The sequence below is a fragment of the Salmo trutta genome, unplaced genomic scaffold (assembly GCF_901001165.1).
Source record: "Salmo trutta unplaced genomic scaffold, fSalTru1.1, whole genome shotgun sequence".
Classification (NCBI taxonomy): Eukaryota; Metazoa; Chordata; class Actinopteri; order Salmoniformes; family Salmonidae; genus Salmo; species Salmo trutta.
In genome coordinates, this window is record NW_021822934.1 from 51,253 (window position 1) to 77,917 (window position 26,665).

Sequence of the window (26,665 nt, forward strand, 5' to 3'; positions counted from 1 at the left end):
GCCTGTATATTTAGAGGGTCATACATAGTCAGTGGTTCTGTATCATTCAGGTCTAGAAGCCCTGAGACGCAGGTCAGTGGTTCTGTATCACTCAGGTCTAGAAGCCCTGAGACCCAGGTCAGTGGTTCTGTATTACTCAGGTCTAGAAGCCCTGAGACCCAGGTCAGTGGTTCTGTATCACTCAGGTCTAGAAGCCCTGAGACGCAGGTCAGTGGTTCTGTATTACTCAGGTCTAGAAGCCCTGAGACCCAGGTCAGCGGTTCTGTATCACTCAGGTCTAGAAGCCCTGAGACCCAGGTCAGTGGTTCTGTATTACTCAGGTCTAGAAGCCCTGAGACCCAGGTCAGCGGTTCTGTATTACTCAGGTCTAGAAGCCCTGAGACCCAGGTCAGTGGTTCTGTATCACTCAAGTCTAGAAGCCCTGAGACCCAGGTCAGTGGTTCTGTATCACTCAGGTCTAGAAGCCCTGAGACCCAGGTCAGTGGTTCTGTATCACTCAGGTCTAGAAAGGAGGGAGGGGTAAGAGGTTGTTTTGTTATGTCTGTCCGTCCGTCCCGTCCGTCTCCAGGGGCTGGGACATTGTGTCTATCTGTCTGTCTGCTCAGGGGGGGACATGGTCTATCTGTCTGTCTGCTCAGGGCTGGGGACATGGTGTCTGTCTGTCTCCTCAGGGCTGGTGTGGTGGTGTGCCCAGTCAGGCTGGTCTGAATGAGCGCTGGGACAGAAATAGTCAAGTGTTTAACCTGAGTTAACTAATCAGAAGTCATTATAGACCATGTCTAGCCAGAACATCAACAAAGGTTGTAGAGAGACTCAGGGCCTGAATCACTGGGACAACAGAGCAGGTTTACATTTACATTTTAGTCATTTAGCAGACGCTCTTAAGAGCGACTTACAGTAGTGAATACATACATTTCATGGATTATTTTTTTTTTGTTTTTTTTTTTTGTACTGGCCCCTCGTGGGAATCGAACCCACAACCCTGGTGTTGCGCACACCATGCTCTACCAACTGAGCCACAGGGCCTGAATCACTGGACAACAGAGCAGGCTCAGGGCCTGATGCTGGGACAACAGAGCAGGCTCAGGGCCTGAATCACTGGGACAACAGAGCAGGCTCAGGGCCTGACGCTGAGACAACAGAGCAGGCTCAGGGCCTGAATCACTGGGGCAACAGAGCAGGCTCAGGGCCTGAATCACTGGGACAACAGAGCAGGCTCAGGGCCTGATGCTGGGACAACAGAGCAGGCTCAGGGCCTGAATCACTGGGACAACAGAGCAGGCTCAGGGCCTGAATCACTGAGACAACAGAGCAGGCTCAGGGCCTGAATCACTGGGACAACAGAGCAGGCTCAGGGCCTGAATCACTGAGACAACAGAGCAGGCTCAGGGCCTGAATCACTGGGACAACAGAGCAGGCTCAGGGCCTGAATCACTGGGACATCAGAGCAGGCTCAGGGCCTGAATCACTGGGACAACAGAGCAGGCTCAGGGCCTGAATCACTGGGACATCAGAGCAGGCCCACTCTGTTACTGAGGAGCTCTGCAAGGCCTCTTGAATCGCTGCTGTAGCTGGTCCCCAAGGACACGCACATTATTTCAATAACTACATCGAAGTGCTTCATCAAATCAAATCAAATGTATTTATATAGCCCTTCTTACATCAGCTGATGTCTCAAAGTGCTGTACAGAAACCCAGCCATAAAACCCCCCAAACAGCAAACAATGCAGGTGTAGAAGCACGGTGGCTAGGAAAAACTCCCTAGAAATGCCAGAACCTAGGAAGAAACCTAGAGAGGAACCAGGCTATGAGGGGTGGCTAGCAAAAACTCCCTAGAAAGGCAGGAACCTAGGAAGAAACCTAGAGAGGAACCAGGCTATGAGGGGTGGTTAGGAAAAACTCCCTAGAAAGGCAGGAACCTAGGAAGAAACCTAGAGAGGAACCAGGCTATGAGGGGTGGTTAGGAAAAACTCCCTAGGAAGGCCAAAACCTAGGAAGAAACCTAGAGAGGAACCAGGCTATGAGGGGTGGCCAGTCCTCTTCTAGCTGTGCCGGGTGGAGATTATAACAGCACATGGCCTAGATGTTCAAATGTTCATAAATGACCAGCAGGGTCAAATAATAATCATAGTAGTTGTCGAGGGTTCAACAGGTCAGCACCTCAACAGTAAATGTCATTAAGCAAACAAGTGAAGACTTGAATACTATGTATTTATAAGATATAATATCTTCATAATATATTAATAATATGGTAGTTAAAACATCTATTTGACATATCCAGCCACTGTGTCTCAATACAAGCCTTGAGGCAACATTTTGTCTTCTCTTCTCCTACTGGGAGATAACGTGGTTCTGATGACCAGTCAGTCAGTGATCTCTGCTCCCAGAACCCTTAGAGACATGGCTCTCTTCTCCTACTGGGAGATAACGTGGTTCTGATGACCAGTCAGTCAGTGATCTCCGCTCCCAGAACCCTTAGAGACATGGCTCTCTTCTCCTACTGGGAGATAACGTGGTTCTGATGGCCAGTCAGTCAGTGATCTCTGCTCCCAGAACCCTTAGAGACATAGCTCTCCTGTCCTAGTGGGAGATAACGTGGTTCTGATGGCCAGTCAGTCAGTGATCTCTGCTCCCAGAACCCTTAGAGACATGGCTCTCCTCTCCTAGTGGGAGATAACGTGGTTCTGATGGCCAGTCAGTCAGTGATCTCTGCTCCCAGAACCCTTAGAGACATGGCTCTCCTCTCCTACTGGGAGATAACGTGGTTCTGATGGCCAGTCAGTCAGTGATCTCCGCTCCCAGAACCCTTAGAGACATGGCTCTGTTCTCCTACTGGGAGATAACGTGGCTCTGATGGCCAGTCAGTCAGTGATCTCTGCTCCCAGAACCCTTAGAGACATGGCTCTCCTCTCCTAGTGGGAGATAACGTGGTTCTGATGGCCAGTCAGTCAGTGATCTCTGCTCCCAGAACTCTCCTCTCCTTATCAGTGGGAGATAATCAGTCATTTCTGAAGTAGGTGGTGGCTATCTGGGCTGTAGATAAAAACACAATGCCTTTATAATACAGGGCTTTGTCACTTCCACGGGGATGGGGTCGGAGGGAAAATACAGGCCCTAAAGCAGGACCTTTGTCCTGACCAGCCAAGGCGACAGGATAAACAGGTGGTAAGGCTGTGGCGGATGGGCTGGTAAACAGTCAGTCAGGATAAACAGGCGGTAAGGCTGTGGCGGATGGGCTGGTAAACAGTCAGTCAGGATAAACAGGTGGTAAGGCTGTGGCGGATGGGCTGGTAAACAGTCAGTCAGGATAAACAGGCGGGAAGGCTGTGGCAGATGGGCTGATAAACAGTCAGTCATGATGAACAGTCAGTCATGATGAACAGTCTGTCATGATGAACAGTCAGTCATGATAAACAGTCAGTCATGATGAACAGGCGGTAAGGCTGTGGCGGATGGGCTGGTAAACAGTCAGTCAGGATAAACAGGCGGTAAGGCTGTGGCAGATGGGCTGATAAACAGTCAGTCATGATGAACAGTCAGTCATGATGAACAGTCTGTCATGATGAACAGTCAGTCATGATAAACAGTCAGTCATGATGAACAGGCGGTAAGGCTGTGGTGGATGGGCTGGTAAACAGTCAGTCATGATAAACAGTCAGTCAGTCATGATAAACAGGCGGTAAGGCTGTGGCAGATGGGCTGATAAACAGTCAGTCATGATAAACAGTCAGTCATGATTAATAGTCAGTCATGATAAACAGTCGGTAAGGCTGTGGCGGATGGGCTGGTAAACAGTCAGTCATGATGAACAGTCATTCATGATAAACAGTCAGTCATGATAAACAGTCAGTCATGATAAACAGTCAGTCAGTCATGATAAACAGTCAGTCAGTCATGATGAACAGCCAGTCATGATAAACAGTCAGTCATGATAAACAGTCAGTCATGATGAACAGTCAGTCATGATGAACAGTCAGTCATGATAAACAGTCAGTCATGATAAACATGCCAAAGCAAGCAGAATACACAATAAACAAAAGGAAAATAAACAAGGTAAACATTAGTAAACGTTACAAGTTTTTAAAGAATATAGACATTTCAGATGTTATATTATTGACTATGAACAGTGTTGTAATAATGTGCAAGTAGTTAAAGTATGAAAGGGAAAATAAATAAACATAAATATGGGTTGTATTTATAATGGTGTTTGTTCTTCACTGGTTGCCCTTTTCTAGTGACAACAGGTCACAACTTTTACTGCTTGTGATGACACACTGTGGTATTTCACCCAGTAGATATGGGAGTTAATCAATGTTTGATTTGTTTTCAAATTCTTCGTGGGTCTGTGTGATCTGTGGGGAAATGTGTGTCTCTAATACGGTCCTACAGTTGGCAGGAGGTCAGGAAGTGCAGCTCAGTTTCCACCTCGTTTTGTGGGCAGTGTTTCATGTAGCTTCTCATCCTGAAAGCCAGGTCTGCCTAGGGCGACCTCTCTCAATAGCAAGGCTCATTGAGTCAAATCAAATCAAATCAAAGTTTATTTGTCACGTGCTCCGAATACAACAGGTGTAGTAGACTTTACAGTGAAATGTTTACTTACAGGCTCTAACCAATAGTGCAAAAAAGGTATTAGGTGAACAATAGGTAGGTAAAGAAATAAAACAACAGTAAAAAGACAGTAGAGAGGCTATATATAGTAGAGAGGCTATATACAGTAGAGAGGCTATATACAGTAGAGAGGCTATATACAGTAGAGAGGTTATATACAGTAGAGGGGCTATATACAGTAGAGAGGCTATATACAGTAGAGGGGCTATATACAGTAGAGAGGCTATATACAGTAGAGAGGTTATATACAGTAGAGAGGCTATATACAGTAGAGAGGTTATATACAGTAGAGGGGCTATATACAGTAGAGAGGCTATATACAGTAGAGGGGCTATATACAGTAGAGAGGCTATATACAGTAGAGAGGTTATATACAGTAGAGAAGCTATATACAGTAGAGAGGTTATATACAGTAGAGGGGCTATATACAGTAGAGAGGCTATATACAGTAGAGGGGCTATATACAGTAGAGAGGCTATATACAGTAGAGAGGTTATATACAGTAGAGAAGCTATATACAGTAGAGAGGCTATATACAGTAGAGAGGTTATATACAGTAGAGAGGCTATAACAGTAGAGAGGCTATATACAGTAGAGAGGCTATATACAGTAGAGAGGCTGTATACAGTAGAGAGGCTATATACAGTAGAGAGGCTATATACAGTAGAGGCTATATACAGTAGAGAGGCTATATACAGTAGAGGCTATATACAGTAGAGAGGCTATATACAGTAGAGAGCTATATACAGTAGAGAGGCTATATACAGTAGAGAGGTTATATACAGTAGAGAGGCTATATACAGTAGAGAGGCTATATACAGTAGAGAGACTATATACAGTAGAGACTATATACAGTAGAGAGACTATATACAGTAGAGAGGTTATATACAGTAGAGAGGCTATATACAGTAGAGAGGTTATATACAGTAGAGAGGCTATATACAGTAGAGAGGTTATATACGTAAGAGAGGCTATATACAGTAGGTATATACAGTAGAGAAGAGGCTATATACAGTAGAGAGGTTATATACAGTAGAGAGGCTTATATACAGTAGAGAGGCTTATATACAGTAGAGAGGTTATATACAGTAGAGAGGTTATATACAGTAGAGAGGCTTATATACAGTAGAGAGGCTATCTACAGTTAGAGGCTATATACAGTAAGGCTATATACAGTAGAGAGGCTATATACAGTAGAGGCTATAACAGTAGAGAGGCTATATACAGTAGAGAGGCTATATACAGTAGAGAGACTATATACAGTAGAGAGGTTATATACAGTAGAGAGGCTAAATACAGTAGAGAGGCTATAACAGTAGAGAGGCTAAATACAGTAGAGAGGCTATATACAGTAGAGAGGCTATAACAGTAGAGAGGCTATATACAGTAGAGAGGCTATATACAGTAGAGAGGCTATATACAGTAGAGAGGCTACATACAGTAGAGAGGCTATATTGAGGTAGTATGTACATGTAGATATGGTTAAAGTGACTATGCATATATGATGAACAGAGAGTAGCAGCAGCGTAAAAGAGGGGGTGGCGGGTGGCGGGACACAATGCAGATAGCCCGGTTAGCCAATGTCTGGACATAGTCAAGGATTATCTGTTAATCTGGGGTCAGTCACAGTGGTCAGGTATTCTGCCACTGTGTTCTCTCTGTTTAGGGCCAAATAGAATTTGCTCTGTTTTTTTGGTTGATTCATTATAATGGGTCTATACTGTAGGATGGGAGAAGCTGTCTTCATTATAATGGGTCTATACTGTAGGATGGGAGAAGCTGTCTTCATTATAATGGGTCTATACTGTAGGATGGGAGAAGCTGTCTTCATTATAATGGGTCTATACTGTAGGATGGGAGAAGCTGTCTTCATTATAATGGGTCTATAACTGTAGGATGGGAGAAGCTGTCTTCATTATAATGGGTCTATACTGTAGGATGGGAGAAGCTTGTCTTATTATAATGGGTCTATACTGTAGGATGGGAGAAGCTGTCTTCATTATAATGGGTCTATACTGTAGGATGGGAGAAGCTGTCTTCATTATAATGGGGGGTCTATACTGTAGGATGGGAGAAGCTGTCTTCATTATAATGGGTCTATACTTTAGGATTGGGAGAAGCTGTCTTCATTATAATGGTCTATACTGTAGGATGGAGAAGCTGTCTTCATTATAATGGGTCTATACTGTAGGATGGGAGAAGCTGTCTTCATTATAATGGTCTATACTGTAGGATTGGGAGAAGCTGTCTTCATTATAATGGGGAATATACTGTAGGATGGGAGAAGCTGTCTTCATTATAATGGGTCTATACTGTAGGATGGGGGAAGCTGTCTTACATTAAAATGGGTCTATACTGTTAGGATGGGAGAAGCTGTTCTTCATTATAATGGGTCTATACTGTAGGATGGGAGAAGCTTGTCTTCATTATAATGGGTCTATACTGTAGGATGGGAGAAGCTGTCTTCATTATAATGGGTCTATACTGTAGGATGGGAGAAGCTGTCTTCATTATAATGGGTTCCTATACCTGTAGGATGGGAGAAGCTTGTACTTCATTATAATGGGGAATATACTGTAGGATGGGAGAAGCTGTCTTCATTATAATGGGTGGGGGTCTATACTGTAGGATGGGAGAAGCTGTCTTCATTATAATGGGTCTATACTGTAGGATGGGAGAAGCTGTCTTCATTATAATGGGTCTATACTGTAGGATGGGAGAAGCTGTCTTCATTATAAATGGGTCTATACTGTAGGATGGAGAAGCTGTCTTCATTATAATGGGTCTATACTGTAGGATGGAGAAGCTGTCTTCATTATAATGGGTCTATACTGTAGGATGGGAGAAGCTGTCTTCATTATAATGGGGGGTCTATACTGTAGGATGGGAGAAGCTGTCTTCATTATAATGGGTCTATACTGTAGGATGGGAGAAGCTGTCTTCATTATAATGGGTCTATACTGTAGGATGGGAGAAGCTGTCTTCATTAAAATGGGGGATATACTGTAGGATGGGAGAAGCTGTCTTCATTAAAATGGGTCTATACTGTAGGATGGGAGAAGCTGTCTTCATTATAATGGGTCTATACTGTAGGATGGGAGAAGCTGTCTTCATTAGAATGGGTCTATACTGTAGGATGGGGAGAAGCTGTCTTCATTATAATGGGTCTATACTGTAGGATGGGGGAGCTGTCTTCATTATAATGGTCTATACTGTAGGATGGGAGAAGCTGTCTTCATTATAATGGGTCTATACTGTAGGATGGAGAAGCTGTCTTCATTATAATGGGTCTATACTGTAGGATGGGAGAAGCTGTCTTCATTATAATGGGTCTATACTGTAGGATGGGAGAAGCTGTCTTCATTATAATGGGTCTATACTGTAGGATGGAGAAGCTGTCTTCATTATAATGGGTCTATACTGTAGGATGGGAGAAGCTGTCTTCATTATAATGGGTCTATACTGTAGGATGGGAGAAGCTGTCTTCATTATAATGGGTCTATACTGTAGGATGGGAGAAGCTGTCTTCATTATAATGGGTCTATACTGTAGGATGGGAGAAGCTGTCTTCATTATAATGGGGGGTCTATACTGTAGGATGGGAGAAGCTGTCTTCATTATAATGGGTCTATACTGTAGGATGGGAGAAGCTGTCTTCATTATAATGGGTCTATACTGTAGGATGGGAGAAGCTGTCTTCATTATAATGGGTCTATACTGTAGGATGGGAGAAGCTGTCTTCATTATAATGGGTCTATACTGTAGGATGGAGAAGCTGTCTTCATTATAATGGGTCTATACTGTAGGATGGGAGAAGCTGTCTTCATTATAATGGGGGGTCTATACTGTAGGATGGGAGAAGCTGTCTTCATTAAAATGGGGTCTATACTGTAGGATGGGAGAAGCTGTCTTCATTATAATGGGTCTATACTGTAGGATGGGAGAAGCTGTCTTCATTATAATGGGTCTATACTGTAGGATGGGAGAAGCTGTCTTCATTATAATGGGTCTATACTGTAGGATGGGAGAAGCTGTCTTCATTATAATGGGGGGTCTATACTGTAGGATGGGAGAAGCTGTCTTCATTATAATGGTTCTATACTGTAGGATGGGAGAAGCTGTCTTCATTATAATGGGTCTATACTGTAGGATGGGAGAAGCTGTCTTCATTATAATGGGTCTATACTGTAGGATGGGAAGAAGCTGTCTTCATTATAATGGGTCTATACTGTAGGATGGAGAAGCTGTCTTCATTATAATGGGTCTATACTGTAGGATGGAGAAGCTGTCTTCATTATAATGGGGGGTCTATACTGTAGGATGGAGAAGCTGTCTTCATTATAATGGGTCTATACTGTAGGATGGGAGAAGCTGTCTTCATTATAATGGGTCTATACTGTAGGATGGGAGAAGCTGTCTTCATTATAATGGGGGGTCTATACTGTAGGATGGGAGAAGCTGTCTTCATTATAATGGGTCTATACTGTAGGATGGGAGAAGCTGTCTTCATTATAATGGGTCTATACTGTAGGATGGGAGAAGCTGTCTTCATTATAATGGGTCTATACTGTAGGATGGGAGAAGCTGTCTTCATTATAATGGGTCTATACTGTAGGATGGGAGAAGCTGTCTTCATTATAATGGGTCTATACTGTAGGATGGGAGAAGCTGTCTTCATTATAATGGGTCTATACTGTAGGATGGGAGAAGCTGTCTTCATTATAATGGGTCTATACTGTAGGATGGGAGAAGCTGTCTTCATTAAAATGGGGGATATACTGTAGGATGGGAGAAGCTGTCTTCTTTATAATGGGTCTATACTGTAGGATGGGAGAAGCTGTCTTCATTAAAATTGGTGTATACTGTAGGATGGGAGAAGCTGTCTTCATTATAATGGGTCTATACTGTAGGATGGGAGAAGCTGTCTTCATTATAATGGGTCTATACTGTAGGATGGAGAACCTGTCTTCATTATAATGGGTCTATACTGTAGGATGGGAAAAGCTGTCTTCATTATAATGGGTCTATACTGTAGGATGGAGAAGCTGTCTTCATTATAATGGGTCTATACTATAGGATGGGAGAAGCTGTCTTCATTATAATGGGTCTATACTGTAGGATGGAGAAGCTGTCTTCATTATAATGGGTCTATACTGTAGGATGGGAGAAGCTGTCTTCATTATAATGGGTCTATACTGTAGGATGGGAGAAGCTGTCTTCATTATAATGGGTCTATACTGTAGGATGGGAGAAGCTGTCTTCATTATAATGGGTCTATACTGTAGGATGGGAGAAGCTGTCTTCATTATAATGGGTCTATACTGTAGGATGGAGAAGCTGTCTTCATTATAATGGGTCTATACTGTAGGTAGAACACATGAGTAAATGTTTCTCTGTTGAGGTTATTTCCTTATTCGTTTCTAGCCAGATGTAAAAAGTTCCTGTTTTGACTAATTTAATAGAGTGGGTCAGGTCTGCTCTATACCAAATTAGCTTACCCCTTGAGTCCCTTCCCTGTTTCACACCTGGTAGTTTGGTGGATGTGTCATAAGCGTCGTAATGATCGGACCAAACTGCAGCGGGAATGTGAATCGTTTTCTTGAATTTATTAAAGAAATGAACAAAAAGAACGACGAAAACCAGTCCTGTAAGGTACTAATGACTATACACAGAACAACCACCCACAAAACACAAGACAAAAAAACCCTACTTAAATATGGCCTCTAATCAGAGGCAACGAGATACAGCTGCCTCCAATTAGAGACCAATCCCAAACAATACCACATAGAAATAGAAATACTAGAAAATCCACATAGAAATAGAAAACATAGAACATACACCAAAACCCTGAAACACACAAAACAAACACCCCCTGCCACGTCCTGACCAAACTACAATAACAAATAACCCCCTTTTACTGGTCAGGACGTGACAGGATGGGACTACCAGTTACTTAGAGCGCATCAAGTCTGTTTCTTGTAGAATAGCAATGTCTGTATTTCTGATTTATTTCGTGAAGTCCAGGTTCCTGCTCTTTAGGCCAAAGGCAGATGACCTCAGGCCTCGGATATTCCAGGATGAGATAGTGAAGGCTTTGTGTTCCATAAAGTGTGTCTCTCTCTCTCTCTCTCTCTCTCTGTCTCTCTCTCTCTCTCTCTGTCTCTCTCTCTCTGTCTCTCTCTCTATCTCTGTCTCTCTCTGTCTCTCTCTCTGTCTCTATATCTCTCTCTATCTCTGTCTCTCTGTCTCTCTCTGTCTCTCTCTCTCTCTGTGTCTCTCTCTCTCTGTCTCTCTCTCTCTCTCTCTCTCTCTCTCTCTCTCTCTGTGTCTCTCTCTCTGTGTCTCTGTGTCTCTGTCTCTCTGTCTCTCTCTCTCTCTCTCTCCTTCTGTCCCTATCTCTCTCTGTGTACACTTAGTTTCACCCTGTCTCTCTCTCTCTGTCTATCTGTGAATGTACAGGCCTCATTACCTTAATGGACGAGTTAACTGTTACCAGTTAAACCCCATCATCAGCATGTAAAGAGCCAGGCCGAGACGAGGAGACATCAGGCCCCTGTAGCTCTGTAGATGGAGAGATTGATACCAGCAGGACTCTAACACCTTATCTTATCACAGACATCAGCACTGAGGGACGATCCTTCCCCTTCGCCACATCGATAAGCACAGTTTTATGTCCCTCCAGTGCTCTTTGGCAGGTTGTGATCATGACTACGCCCATCGGGGACTGGGGTGATGCACAAAGGATCATCCCAAATGACACCCTAATGCCCCTATATAGCTCACTAGTTTTGACCAGGGCCCATAGGGATATACAGGGACTAGGGTGTGATTTGGGACGCAGCCTCGGGCCGCCCAGTGAGGCTGGAGAGGGTAGAGAGAGACAGGAATAGGGAAGTCAACAGTCAGTGGCTCACTGGCTCCACGTCTGTCTGGTGAGGAGGTTGTTGTTAAGGTAACAAAGTCCATTGTCAAGCTAAGGTATAGTATACAAAGACAGCAGATAGATAGATAACTAGGCAGGCAGGCTAAGGTATAGTATACAAAGAAAGCAGATAGATAGATAACTAGGCAGGCAGGCAGGCAGGCAGGCAGGCAGGCAGGCAGGCAGGCAGGCAGGCAGGCAGGCAGGCAGGCAGGCAGGCAGGCAGGCATGCTGTCATTTTATCGCTAAGCTGAGCTTTAATATACACCTCTTAGAAAGCTGGCCCACAACTGTTGCAACAAGGTGTCATTTCACAAGATAGATAGATAGATAGATAGATAGATAGATAGATAGATAGATAGATAGATAGATAGATAGATAGATAGATAGATAGATAGATAGATAGATAGATAGATAGATAGATAGATAGATAGATAGATAGATAAAAAGCTCTCTCCCTGGTTTGTATGTGCTCAGTTGGTGGTCCCGTGTGGCGCAGCGATCTAAGGCACCGCATCTCAGTGCTAGAGGCGTCACTACAGACACCCTGGTTCGATTCCAGGCTGTATCACAACCGGCTGTGATAGGGAGTCCAGTAGGGCGGCGCACAACTGACCCAGCGTCGTCCGGGTTACGGTTTGGCCTGGGGTAGGCCGTCATCGTAAATAAGAATTTGTTCTTAATAACTGTACCTTTATGTTAAATAAAGAGGCCTTACAGTGTGGTTATTATTGTATAATGTATATAAAAAATAATGTATATAAAGAGTTAATTTCAATTATTTTATTTTGTACCTTTATGTTAAATAAAGGTTACAAAATAAAATAATTAAAATGAACTCTTTATTCACCGACAGGTGTCACTCCTGGCGTGACGTTGTCTCAGTACGTCTCACAACAAATAAAGCAGCTAGAGAACAGCGTCTATACAGGCTCCGCTGCTCTGACCGCGGATAAAGCCCCTCTCGCTGATAACACTGATAACAGGCCCATAGTAACATTGTTATTCCATGTGAACCTTTGATAATTCACAGCTCGGTTGTTGTGAGTCTTTGTGTGTTGTCACGATGAAGTCGCTTTACTACAATGATACTTCAGCACTGCTGACAATATATTATACAATAATAACCAGACTGTTAGGCCCTGTTATATATATTATACAATAATAACCACACTGTAAGGCCCTGTTATATATATTATACAATAATAACCACACTGCAAGGCCCTGTTATATATATTATACAATAATAACCAGACTGTTAGGCCCTGTTATATATATTATACAATAATAACCACACTGTAAGGCCCTGTTATATATATTATACAATAATAACCACACTGCAAGGCCCTGTTATATACATTATACAATAATAACCACACTGCAAGGCCCTGTTATATATATTATACAATAATAACCACACTGTAAGGCCCTGTTATATATATATTATACAATAATAACCACACTGTAAGGCCCTGTTATATATATTATACAATAATAACCACACTGTAAGGCCCTGTTATATATATTATACAATAATAACCACACTGTAAGGCCCTGTTATATATATTATACAATAATAACCACACTGTAAGGCCCTGTTATATATATTATACAATAATAACCAGACTGTTAGGCCCTGTTATATATATTATACAATAATAACCACACTGCAAGGCCCTGTTATATACATTATACAATAATAACCACACTGCAAGGCCCTGTTATATATATTATACAATAATAACCACACTGCAAGGCCCTGTTATATATATTATACAATAATAACCACACTGTAAGGCCCTGTTATATATATTATACAATAATAACCACACTGTAAGGCCCTGTTATATACATTATGCAATAATAACCACACTGCAAGGCCCTGTTATATATATTATACAATAATAACCACACTGTAAGGCCCTGTTATATACATTATACAATAATAACCACACTGTAAAGCCCTGTTATATATATTATGCAATAATAACCACACTGCAAGGCCCTGTTATATATATTATACAATAATAACCACACTGCAAGGCCCTGTTATATATATTATACAATAATAACCACACTGTAAGGCCCTGTTATATATATATTATACAATAATAACCACACTGTAAGGCCCTGTTATATATATTATACAATAATAACCACACTGTAAGGCCCTGTTATATATATTATACAATAATAACCACACTGTAAGGCCCTGTTATATACATTATACAATAATAACCACACTGTAAGGCCCTGTTATATACATTATACAATAATAACCACACTGTAAGGCCCTGTTATATACATTATACAATAATAACCACACTGTAAAGCCCTGTTATATATATTATGCAATAATAACCACACTGCAAGGCCCTGTTATATATATTATACAATAATAACCACACTGCAAGGCCCTGTTATATACATTATACAATAATAACCACACTGTAAGGCCCTGTTATATCCAGTGCTGTGAAAAAGTATTTGCCCCCTTCCTGATTTCTTTGCACATTTGTCACACTTAAATGTTTCAGATCATCAAACAATGTCACGGTTGTCGTAAGGAGAAGCGGACCAAAATGCAGCGTGTGTGTCGTTCCACATTTAATTTACTCTGTGAAACTATGCGATACATAAATAAACTGAATACACAAAACAACAAACCGTGACGCAGAGGTGAAACAAACACTACTCAAAAATAATCTCCCACAAAACCCAGGAAGAAAAATTCCTACTTAAGTAGGATCTCCAATTAGAGACAACGAGGACCAGCTGCCTCTAATTGGAGATCATCCCAAACAAAACCCAACATAGAAATACAAAAACTAGAACCTAAGAACATAGAAATAGAACACATAGAACAAACCCCCCCTGTCACGCCCTGACCTACTCTACCATAGAAAATAACCTCTTACTATGGTCAGGACGTGACAAACAAATTTTAATATTACACAAAGATAACCCAAGTAAACCCAAAATGCAGTTTTTAAGTGATGATTTTATTTATTACGGGGGAATAAAAGCTATCTGAACCTTCATGGCCCTATGTGGAAAAGTAATTTCCCCCTAAACCTAACAACTGGTTGTGCCATCCTCAGCAGCAACAACTGCAGTCAAGCGTTTCCGATAACTGGCAATGAGTCTTTCACATCGCTGTGGAGGAGTTTTGGCCCACTCTTCTCACTGTCAGAGCAGCTCCCAGATCACTGCACCTGTACATAGCCCATCTATAATTTAGCCCCAACAACTACCTCTTCCCCTACTGTATTTATTTATTTATTTTGCTCCTTTGCACCCCATTATTTCTATTTCTACTTTGCACTTTCTTCCACTACAAATCTACCATTCCAGTGTTTTACTTGCTATATTGTATTTACTTCGCCACCATTGCCTTTTTATTGCCTTTACCTCCCTTATCTCACCTCATTTGCTCACATTGTATATAGACTTATTTTTCTACTGTATTATTGACTGTATGTTTGTTTTACTCCATGTGTAACTCTGTGTTGTTTTATGTGTCGAACTGCTTTGCTTTATCTTGGCCAGGTCGCAGTTGTAAATGAGAACTTGTTCTCAACTTGCCTACCTGGTTAAATAAAGGACATGTTCTCAACTAGCCTACCTGGTTAAATAAAGGACTTGTTCTCAACTGGCCTACCTGGTTAAATAAAGGACTTGTTCTCAACTGGTCTACCTGGTTAAATAAAGGACTTGTTCTCAACTAGCCTACCTGGTTAAATAAAGGACTTGTTCTCAACTAGCCTACCTGGTTAAATAAAGGTGAAATAAAAAAATAAAAATAAAAATTTGCAGAATTGTTTAAATTCAGCCACATTGGAGGGTTTTTCGAGCATGAACCGCCTTTTTAAGGTCACGCCACAGCATCTCAATCGGATTCAAGTCCGGACTTTGACTAGGCCACTCCAAAACCTTTGTTTAGTTTTTTTTAAGCCATTCAGAGGTGGACTTGCTGGTGTGTTTTGGATCATTGTCCTGCTGCAGAACCCAAGTGCGCTTCAGCTTGAGGTCACGAACTGATGGCCGGACTTTCTCCTTCAGGATGTTTTTGGTAGAGAGCAGAATTCATGGTTCCATCGATCCCAGCAAGTCGTCCAGGTCCTGAAGCAGCAAAGCAGCCCCAGACCATCACACTACCACCACCACCATATTGGACTGTTGGTAAGGATGATCTTTTTCTGAAATGCTGTGTTACTTTTTACGCCAGATGTAACGGGACGCACACCTTCCAAAAAGTTCAACTTTTGTCTCGTCAGTCCACAGAATATTTTCCCAAAAGTCTTTAGGGATCATCAAGATGTTTTTTTTTGTTGCTAAAAGTGAGACGAGTCTTTATGTTCTTTTTGCTCAGCAGTGGTTTTTGCCTTGGAACTCTGCCATGGATGCCATTTTTACCCCAGTCTCTTTCTTATGGTTGAGTCATGAACCCTGACCTTAACTGAGGCAAGTGAGGCCTGCAGTTCTTTTAGATGTTGTTGTGGGTTCTTATTGTGACCTCTTGGATGAGTCGTCGTTGCGTTCTTGGGGGTAATTTCGGTAGGTCGGCCACTCCTGAGGAAGGTTCGACCGCTGTTCCAAATGTTCTCCATTTTGTGGATAACGTCTCTCACCGTGGGTGGCTGGAGTCCCAAAGCTTTAGAAATGGCTTTGTAAACCTTTTCCAGACTGATAGATGTCAATTATTTTTATTTCTCATCTGTTCCTGAATTTCTTTGGATCGCGGCATGATGTCTTGCTTTTTGAGATCTTTTGTCCTACTTCACTTTGTCAGACAGGTTCTATATAAGTGATTTCTTGATTCAACAGGTCTGGCAGTAACCAGGCCTGGGTGTGGCGAGTCAAATTGAACTCAGCTTTCCAAAAAATGTGATTAACCACAGTAAATTCCTGATTTAACAAGGGGGGGGGGGGCAATTACTTTTTCACATAGGGCCATGAAGGTTCGGAGCGCTTTTTCTCCCCTTAATAAATAATCATCACTTAAAAACTGCATTTTGGGTTTACTTGGGTTATCTTTGTGTAATATTAAAATGTGTTTGATGATCTGAAACATTGAAGTGTGACAAATGTATAAGAAATCAGGAAGGGGGCGAATACTTTTTCAAAGCACTGGATATTTCACATCGTTCTCAGATCTTTTTCAGACGTTGCACTCTCAGAACAAAAATGGTCCTTCTTCCCAAAAACCCGTCAACCTCAGAATGTTCTGTGGTCCATCCAACACCAGGGTCCATCCAACACCGTAGTCCATCCAACACCGTGGTCCATCCAACACCAGGGTCCATCCAACACCGTGGTCCATCCAACACCAGGGTCCATCCAACACCGTGGTCCATCCAACACCAGAGTCCATCCAACACCGGGGTCCATCCAACACCAGGGTCCATCCAACACCGTGGTCCATCCAACACCATGGTCTATCCAAAACCAGGGTCCATCCAACACCAGGGTCCATCCAACACCAGGGTCCATCCAACACCAGGGTCCATCCAACACCGTAGTCCATCCAACACCAGGGTCCATCCAACACCGTGGTCCATCCAACACCAGGGTCCATCCAACACCATGGTCCATTCAACACCAGGGTCCATCCAACACCGTGGTCCATCCAACACCAGGGTCCATCCAACACCGTGGTCCATCCAACACCAGGGTCCATCCAACACCAGGGTCCATTCAACACCGTAGTCCATCCAACAACAGGGTCCATCCAACACCGTGGTCCATCCAACACCAGGGTCCATCCAACACCAGGGTCCATCCAACACCGTAGTCCATCCAACACCAGGGTCCATCCAACACCAGGGTCCATCCAACACCGTGGTCCATCCAACACCAGGGTCTATCCAACACCAGTCCATCCAACACCAGGGTCCATCCAACACCTGGGTCCATCCAACACCAGGGTCCATCCAACACCCGGGTCCATCCAACACCGTGGTCCATCCAACACCAGGGTCCATCCAACACCAGGGTCCATCCAACACCAGGGTCCATCCAACACCAGGGTCCATCCAACACCGTAGTCCATCCAACACCAGGGTCCATCCAACACCAGGGTCCATCCAACACCAGGGTCCATGCAACACCAGTCCATCCAACACCAGGGTTCATCCAACACCAGGGTCCATCCAACACCGTAGTCCATCCAACACCAGGGTCCATCCAACACCAGGGTCCATCCAACACCAGGGTCCATCCAACACCGTAGTCCATCCAACACCAGGGTCCATCCAACACCAGGATCCATCCAACACCCGGGTCCATCCAACACCGTGGTCCATCCAACACCAGGGTCCATCCAACACCATGGTCCATCCAACACCAGGGTCCATCCAACACCAGGGTCTATCCAACACCGTAGTCCATCCAACACCGTAGTCCATCCAACACCATGGTCCATCCAACACCGTGGTCCATCCAACACCGTGGTCCATCCAACACCAGAGTCCATCCAACACCAGGGTCCATCCAACACCAGGGTCCATCCAACACCGTGGTCCATCCAACACCATGGTCTATCCAACACCAGGGTCCATCCAACACCAGGGTCCATCCAACACCAGGGTCCATCCAACACCGTAGTCCATCCAACACCAGGGTCCATCCAACACCGTGGTCCATCCAACACCAGGGTCCATCCAACACCATGGTCCATTCAACACCAGGGTCCATCCAACACCGTGGTCCATCCAACACCAGGGTCCATCCAACACCGTGGTCCATCCAACACCAGGGTCCATCCAACACCAGGGTCCATTCAACACCGTAGTCCATCCAACAACAGGGTCCATCCAACACCGTAGTCCATCTAACAACAGGGTCCATTCAACACCGTGGTCCATCCAACACCAGGGTCCATCCAACACCAGGGTCCATCCAACACCGTAGTCCATCCAACACCAGGGTCCATCCAACACCAGGGTCCATCCAACACCGTGGTCCATCCAACACCAGGGTCTATCCAACACCAGTCCATCCAACACCAGGGTCCATCCAACACCTGGGTCCATCCAACACCAGGGTCCATCCAACACCAGGGTCCATCCAACACCGTGGTCCATCCAACACCAGGGTCCATCCAACACCATGGTCCATCCAACACCAGGATCCATCCAACACCAGGGTCTATCCAACACCGTAGTCCATCCAACACCGTAGTCCATCCAACACCATGGTCCATCCAACACCGTGGTCCATCCAACACCGTAGTCCATCCAACACCAGGGTCCATCCAACACCAGGGTCCATCCAACACCGTAGTCCATCCAACACCAGGGTCCATCCAACACCAGGGTCCATCCAACACCAGGGTCCATGCAACACCAGTCCATCCAACACCAGGGTCCATCCAACACCAGGGTCCATCCAACACCGTAGTCCATCCAACACCAGAGTCCATCCAACACCAGGGTCCATCCAACACCAGGGTCCATCCAACACCGTGGTTCATCCAACACCAGGGTCCATCCAACACCAGGGTCCATCCAACACCGTAGTCCATCCAACACCAGGGTCCATCCAACACCAGGGTCCATCCAACACCGTGGTCCATCCAACACCAGGGTCTATCCAACACCAGTCCATCCAACACCAGGGTCCATCCAACACCTGGGTCCATCCAATACCAGGGTCCATCCAACACCCGGGTCCATCCAACACCGTGGTCCATCCAACACCAGGGTCCATCCAACACCATGGTCCATCCAACACCAGGGTCCATCCAACACCAGGGTCTATCCAACACCGTAGTCCATCCAACACCGTAGTCCATCCAACACCATGGTCCATCCAAAACCGTGGTCCATCCAACACCGTAGTCCATCCAACACCAGGGTCCATCCAACACCAGGGTCCATCCAACACCGTAGTCCATCCAACACCAGGGTCCATCCAACACCAGGGTCCATCCAACACCAGGGTCCATGCAACACCAGTCCATCCAACACCAGGGTCCATCCAACACCAGGGTCTATCCAACACCGTAGTCCATCCAACACCGTAGTCCATCCAACACCATGGTCCATCCAAAACCGTGGTCCATCCAACACCGTAGTCCATCCAACACCAGGGTCCATCCAACACCAGGGTCCATCCAACACCGTAGTCCATCCAACACCAGGGTCCATCCAACACCAGGGTCCATCCAACACCAGGGTCCATGCAACACCAGTCCATCCAACACCAGGGTCCATCCAACACCAGGGTCCATCCAACACCGTAGTCCATCCAACACCAGGGTCCATCCAACACCAGGGTCCATCCAACACCGTAGTCCATCCAACACCAGGGTCCATCCAACACCAGGGTCCATCCAACACCAGGGTCCATCCAACACTGTTGTTTTCATATAATTGTAACGTTGTTGCCTTCAAAGCCCAGATGGTGATTTTGTATTGAATTAGATGAATGATTCACTCATGACTAAAGTGCTGGTCAGTATTATCAGGGTGATCCATAGCATGGCAGGTTGCACTACGCTGTTATGGAGTCCCGCTGCCATCCTAATATTATTTATACCTATTTAACAGGGCAAGTCCTCTTACTTACAATGGCGGCCAAACCCGGACGACGCTGGGCCAATTGTGCGCTGCCCTATGGGACTCACAATCACGTCCGGATGTGATACAGCCTGGATTCGAACCAGGGACTGTAGTGACGCCTCTTTGCGAATGAGATGCAGTGCCTTAGACCGACCGCGCCACTCGGCGAGCCCTACGCTGACATAGAGAGGAAAGCAACGATCTAACTTCCCTTTGTCTTGTGGATTTCTTTAAGGACTGAGGAACAGCTGCAGGAAGTGTTTGACTGGACTATCCGCACCTGCTGTGTCCTGTGACACACACACTTTGAGTTGATACAGTGTCCCGTGATCCAGTGTCCCGTGATCCAGTGTCCCGTGATCCAGTGTCCCGTGATCCAGTGTCCCGTGATACAGTGTCCCGTGAAACAGTGTCCCGTGATCCAGTGTCCCGTGATCCAGTGTCCCGTGATCCAGTGTCCCGTGATCCAGTGTCCCGTGATGCAGTGTCCCGTGATGCAGTGTCCCGTGATCCAGTGTCCCGTGATCCAGTGTCCCGTGATCCAGTGTCCCGTGATGCAGTGTCCCGTGATCCAGTGTCCCGTGATCCAGTGTCCCGTGATGCAGTGTCCCGTGATGCAGTGTCCCGTGATGCAGTGTCCCGTGATCCAGTGTCCCGTGATCCAGTGTCCCGTGATCCAGTGTCCCGTGATGCAGTGTCCCGTGATGCAGTGTCCCGTGATACAGTGTCCTGTGATACAGTGTCCCGTGTGGCTCAGTTGGTAAGAGCATAGTGTTTGCAACGCCAGGGTTGTGGGTTTGATTCCCACGGGGGACCAGTATGGAGAAGAAAAAAAAAATGTATGAAATGTATGCATTCACTACTGTAAGTCGCTCTGGATAAGAGCGTCTGCTAAATGACTAAAATGTAAATACAGGCCTGGTAGCTCAGTCTCTTCAGATGCATAGAGTCTGATAAGGCAGGGCACGGCCACTGGGTCTCCTCTCCCTGGAAAATAAAAAAAACCTTGAGTTAAACTAGTTTAGAGGAGATAACAGGCTCTATTGTAGCTCTGAGCCGTCAGTATCTGAGCTATGCTGTCCTGCTCCTCTCCACAACCCAGCCCTCCCTCCCTCCTAACCCAGCCAGCCCTCCCTCCCTCCCTCCCTCCTAACCCAGCCCTGCCCTCCAGCCCTCCTAACCCAGCCAGCCCTCCCTCCCTCCCTCCCTCCTAACCCAGCCCTCCCTCCTAACCCAGCCCTCCCTCCTAACCCAGCCCTGCCAGCCCTCCCTCCTAACCCCTCCCTCCTCTCCACAGCCCTGCCAGTCCTCCTAACCCCTCCCTCCTCTCCACAGCCCTGCCAGCCCTCCCTCCTAACCCAGCCCTCCCTCCCTCCTAACCCAGCCCTCCCTCCCTCCTAACCCAGCCCTCCCTCCCTCCTCTCCACAGCCCAGCCAGTCCTCCTAACCCCTCCCTCCTCTCCACAGCCCTGCCAGCCCTCCCTCCTAACCCAGCCCTCCCTCCCTCCTAACCCAGCCCTCCCTCCTAACCCAGCCCTCCCAACCCCTCCCTCCTAACCCCTCCCTCCCTCCTAACCCAGCCCTCCCTCCTATCCCAACCCCTCCCTCCTATCCCAACCCCTCCCTCCTAACCCAGCCCTCCCTCCTAGCCCAGCCAGCCCTCCCAACCCCTCCCTCCTAACCCAGCCAGCCCTCCCTCCTAACCCAGCCCTCCCTCCTAACCCAGCCTATCAATAGTCCTCCAGGATGAGCTCCAAATACAACAAGGTTCCCTCCTAACCCCTCCCTCCTATCCCAGCCCTCCCTCCTAACCCAGCCCTCCTAACCCAGCCCTCCCTCCCTCCTATCCCAGCCCTCCCTCCTAACCCAGCCCTCCTAACCCAGCCCTCCCTCCTATCCCAGCCCTCCCTCCTAACCCAGCCTATCAATAGTCCTCCAGGATGAGCTCCAAATACAACAAGGTTCCCTCCTACCTGGAAAACACTTGACACTTTATTGTGAGCAAAGGTCTGCAGCAGCTGGCACTGACAGGTCCGATGCTGGAGCTATCTAATCTCCCATCATCTAGAAATATATGACCGAGGAGAGAGAGAGAGACGGGAGGGGAGGGAAGAGGGGAGGGAAGAGGGAAAGACAGGAGGGGAGGGAGGGGAAAGGAAATTAAGGAGAGGATAAAAGAGGGGGAGGGAGAGATAGGAGGAGAGGGTGGGGGAGAGGAGAAAAGAGAGGGGGGGTGAAGGAGGGAGAGATAGGAGGATAGGGTGGGGGAGAGGAGGAGAGGGTGGGGGAGAGGATAAAAGAGGGGGGGAGGTGAGGGAGGGAGGGAGAGATAGGAGGATAGGGTGGGGGAGAGGAGAAAAGAGGGGGGGAGGTGAGGGAGGGAGTGAGGGGGAGAGATAGGAGGAGAGGGTGGGGGAGAGGAGAAAAGAGGGGGGGAGGTGAGGGAGGGAGTGAGGGGGAGAGATAGGAGGATAGGGTGGGGGAGAGGAGAAAAGAGGGGGAGGGAGAGGGAAAGGATATGGAGGGAGGAGAGGAGAGGAGAGGGAGAAGGCGTGAGTACGGACACACTCTCTGTACTAGTAACACACACACACACACACACACACACACACACACACACACACAGACACACACACAGACACCCCTCCCTAGGTGGAATATCAAATAAAGACAGTAAACGGTTTAGACAGCTTTAACTTGTGTTGAACAACATCCTAATCAAGAGAAACAATGAAACCTCAGCTGGTCCCAGTCTATTCTTCAATCCAACCAGCTGGTCCCAGTCTATTCTTCAATCCAACCAGCTGGTCTCAGTCTATTCTTCAATCCAACCAGCTGGTCTCAGTCTATTCTTCAATCTAACCAGCTGGTCCCAGTCTATTCTTCAATCCAACCAGTTGGTCCCAGTCTATTCTTCAATACAACCAGCTGGTCCCAGTCTATTCTTCAATCCAGCCAGCTGGTCCCAGTCTATTCTTCAATCCAACCAGTTGGTCCCAGTCTATTCTTCAATACAACCAGCTGGTCCCAGTCTATTCTTCAATCCAGCCAGCTGGTCCCAGTCTATTCTTCAATACAACCAGCTGGTCCCAGTCTATTCTTCAATCCAACCAGTTGGTCCCAGTCTATTCTTCAATCCAACCAGCTGGTCCCAGTCTATTCTTCAATCCAACCAGCTGGTCTCAGTCTATTCTTCAATCCAACCAGCTGGTCTCAGTCTATTCTTCAATCCAACCAGTTGGTCCCAGTCTATTCTTCAATACAACCAGCTGGTCCCAGTCTATTCTTCAATTCAACCACCTCATCTTCTAGTTCAGACCATATCTGGGATCTACACCACTGTCTAGTTCAGACCATATCTGGGATCTACACCACTGTCTAGTTCAGACCATATCTGGGATCTACACCACTGTCTAGTTCAGACCATATCTGGGATCTACACCACTGTCTAGTTCAGACCATATCTGGGATCTACACCACTGTCTAGTTCAGACCATATCTGGGATCTACACCACTGCCTAGTTCAGACCATATCTGGGATCTACACCACTGTCTAGTTCAGATCATATCTGGGATCTACACCACTGTCTAGTTCAGACCATATCTGGGATCTACACCACTGTCTAGTTCAGACCATATCTGGGATCTACACCACTGTCTGGTTCAGACCATATCTGGGATCTACACCACTGTCTAGTTCAGATCATATCTGGGATCTACACCACTGTCTAGTTCAGATCATATCTGGGATCTACACCACTGTCTAGTTCAGATCATATCTGGGATCTACACCACTGTCTAGTTCAGACCATATCTGGGATCTACACCACTGTCTAGTTCAGACCATATCTGGGATCTACACCACTGTCTAGTTCAGATCATATCTGGGATCTACACCACTGTCTAGTTCAGACCATCTCTGGGATCTACACCACTGCCTAGTTCAGACCATATCTGGGATCTACACCACTGTCTAGTTCAGACCATATCTGGGATCTACACCACTGTCTAGTTCAGACCATATCTGGGATCTACACCACTGTCTAGTTCAGACTATATCTGGGATCTACACCACTGTCTAGTTCAGACCATATCTGGGATCTACACCACTATCTAGTTCAGACCATATCTGGGTTATAATGGTGTCATCTCAGAGACTCAGCAGACAGGTTATAATGGTGTCATCTCAGAGACTCAGCAGACAGGTTATAATGGTGTCATCTCAGAGACTCAGCAGACAGGTTATAATGGTGTCATCTCAGAGACTCAGCAGACAGGTTATAATGGTGTCATCTCAGAGACTCAGCAGACAGGTTATAATGGTGTCATCTCAGAGACTCAGCAGACAGGTTATAATGGTGTCATCTCAGAGACTCAGCAGACAGGTTATAATGGTGTCATCTCAGAGACTCAGCAGACAGGTTATAATGGTGTCATCTCAGAGACTCAGCAGACAGGTTATAATGGTGTCATCTCAGAGACTCAGCAGACAGGTTATAATGGTATCATCTCAAATCAAATCAAATCAAATGTATTTATAAAGCCCTTCTTACATCTGCTGATGTCTCAAAGTGCTGTACAGAAACCCAGCCTAAAACCCCCCAAAACAGCAAGCAATGCAGGTGTAGAAGCACGGTGGCTAGGAAAAACTCCCTAGAAAGGCCAGAACCTTAGGAAGAAACCTAGAGAGGAACCAGGCTATGAGGGGTGGTTAGGAAAAACTCCCCTAGAAAGGCCAGAACCTAGGAAGAAACCTAGAGAGGAACCAGGCTATGAGGGGTGGCTAGGAAAAACTCCCCTAGAAAGGCCAGAACCTAGGAAGAAACCTAGAGAGGAACCAGGCCATGAGGGGTGGCCAGTCCTCTTCTGGCTGTGCCGGGTGGAGATTATAACAGAACATGGCCAAGATGTTCAAATGTTCATAAATGACCAGCATTGTCAAATAATAATAATCATAGTAGTTGTCGAGGGTGCAACAAGTCAGCAACACAAGAGTAAGTATCAGTTGGCTTTTTCATAGCCGATCTTTGAGAGTATCTCTACCGCTCCTGCTGTCTCTAGAGAGTTGAAAACAGCAGGATCATTGAGAGTATCTCTACCGCTCCAGCTGTCTCTAGAGAGTTGAAAACAGCAGGATCATTGAGAGTATCTCTACAGCTCCTGCTGTCTCTAGAGAGTTGAAAACAGCAGGATCATTGAGAGTATCTCTACCGCTCCTGCTGTCTCTAGAGAGTTGAACACAGCAGGATCATTGAGAGTAACTCTACCGCTCCAGCTGTCTCTAGAGAGTTGAAAACAGCAGGATCGTTGAGAGTATCTCTACCGCTCCTGCTGTCTCTAGAGAGTTGAAAACAGCAGGATCATTGAGAGTCTCTCTACCGCTCCTGCTGTCTCTAGAGAGTTGAAAACAGCAGGATCGTTGAGAGTATCTCTACCGCTCCTGCTGTCTCTAGAGAGTTGAAAACAGCAGGATCGTTGAGAGTATCTCTACCGCTCCTGCTGTCTCTAGAGAGTTGAAAACAGCAGGATCATTGAGAGTCTCTCTACCGCTCCTGCTGTCTCTAGAGAGTTGAAAACAGCAGGATCATTGAGAGTATCTCTACCGCTCCTGCTGTCTCTAGAGAGTTGAAAACAGCAGGATCATTGAGAGTATCTCTACCGCTCCTGCTGTCTCTAGAGAGTTGAAAACAGCAGGATCATTGAGAGTATCTCTACTGCTCCTGCTGTCTCTAGAGAGTTGAACACAGCAGGTCTCAACCAGCCTGCAGGGGGCCTTCTCCTTTTTCTCCACATTTAATAAATGATGCCAACATCAGCAGAAATATGGAGGTTTTAGACACAATGTCCGAACCAACTGGTAAAATACTCCTGTGGATAAACAACTGTTACCAACAGACAACTGCTTTCGTCTTAACACTGGTAGCAACATTTTACAAGGGGATCTAGTCGTTTAATCACCAATTAACTACTGTAAACTGTTATCTTTGGGACAGTGCACCTTTGGAACGCCATCGTGGGTGGGGAGACGCATACAAAGGGTGGTCAAAGTTGTAAAGTCAGAGGAGCTTTTAGAAGAGGAGGAGATAATGGGGAGATAGCCGTCTCTGTGTGGCAGGGGTGAAGGTTGGGCTCTGAGAGGGGGAGGGGGAAGGTTGGGCTCTGAGAGGGGGAGGGGGGGGTGAAAGTTGGGCTCTGAGAGGGGGAGGGGGTGAAGGTTGGCCTCAGAGGGGGAGGGTGAAGGTTGGGCTCTGAGAGGGGGAGGGTGAAGGTTGGGCTCTGAGAGGGGGAGGGTGAAGGTTGGGCTCTGAGAGGGGGAGGGGGGTGAAGGTTGGCCTCAGAGGGGGAGGGTGAAGGTTGGGCTCTGAGAGGGGGAGGGGGGTGAAGTTTGGCCTCTGAGAGGGGGAGGGGGGTGAAGGTTGGGCTCTGAGAGGGGGAGGGGGGTGAAAGTTGGGCTCTGAGAAGGGGGGAGGTGAAGGCTGGGCTCTGAGAGGGAGAGGGGGGTGAAGGTTGGCCTCAGAGGGGGAGGGTGAAGGTTGGGCTCTGAGAGGGGGAGGGTGAAGGTTGGGCTCTG

At 46.2% G+C, this 26,665-nt stretch overlaps 1 protein-coding gene across 1 annotated transcript in view; it reads left to right on the forward strand.

The window, feature by feature from the left end:
• The window catches only part of LOC115187318 (repetitive proline-rich cell wall protein 1-like), a 40,844-nt gene extending 19,986 nt beyond the window's left edge, over positions 1–20,858 (forward strand). The window contains exon 3 of the mRNA XM_029746386.1: positions 20,445–20,858. Within this exon, the coding sequence (XP_029602246.1) occupies positions 20,445–20,858 (414 nt within the window). The remainder of the gene's footprint in view (positions 1–20,444) is intronic.
• Positions 20,859–26,665: the final 5,807 nt, after the last annotated feature.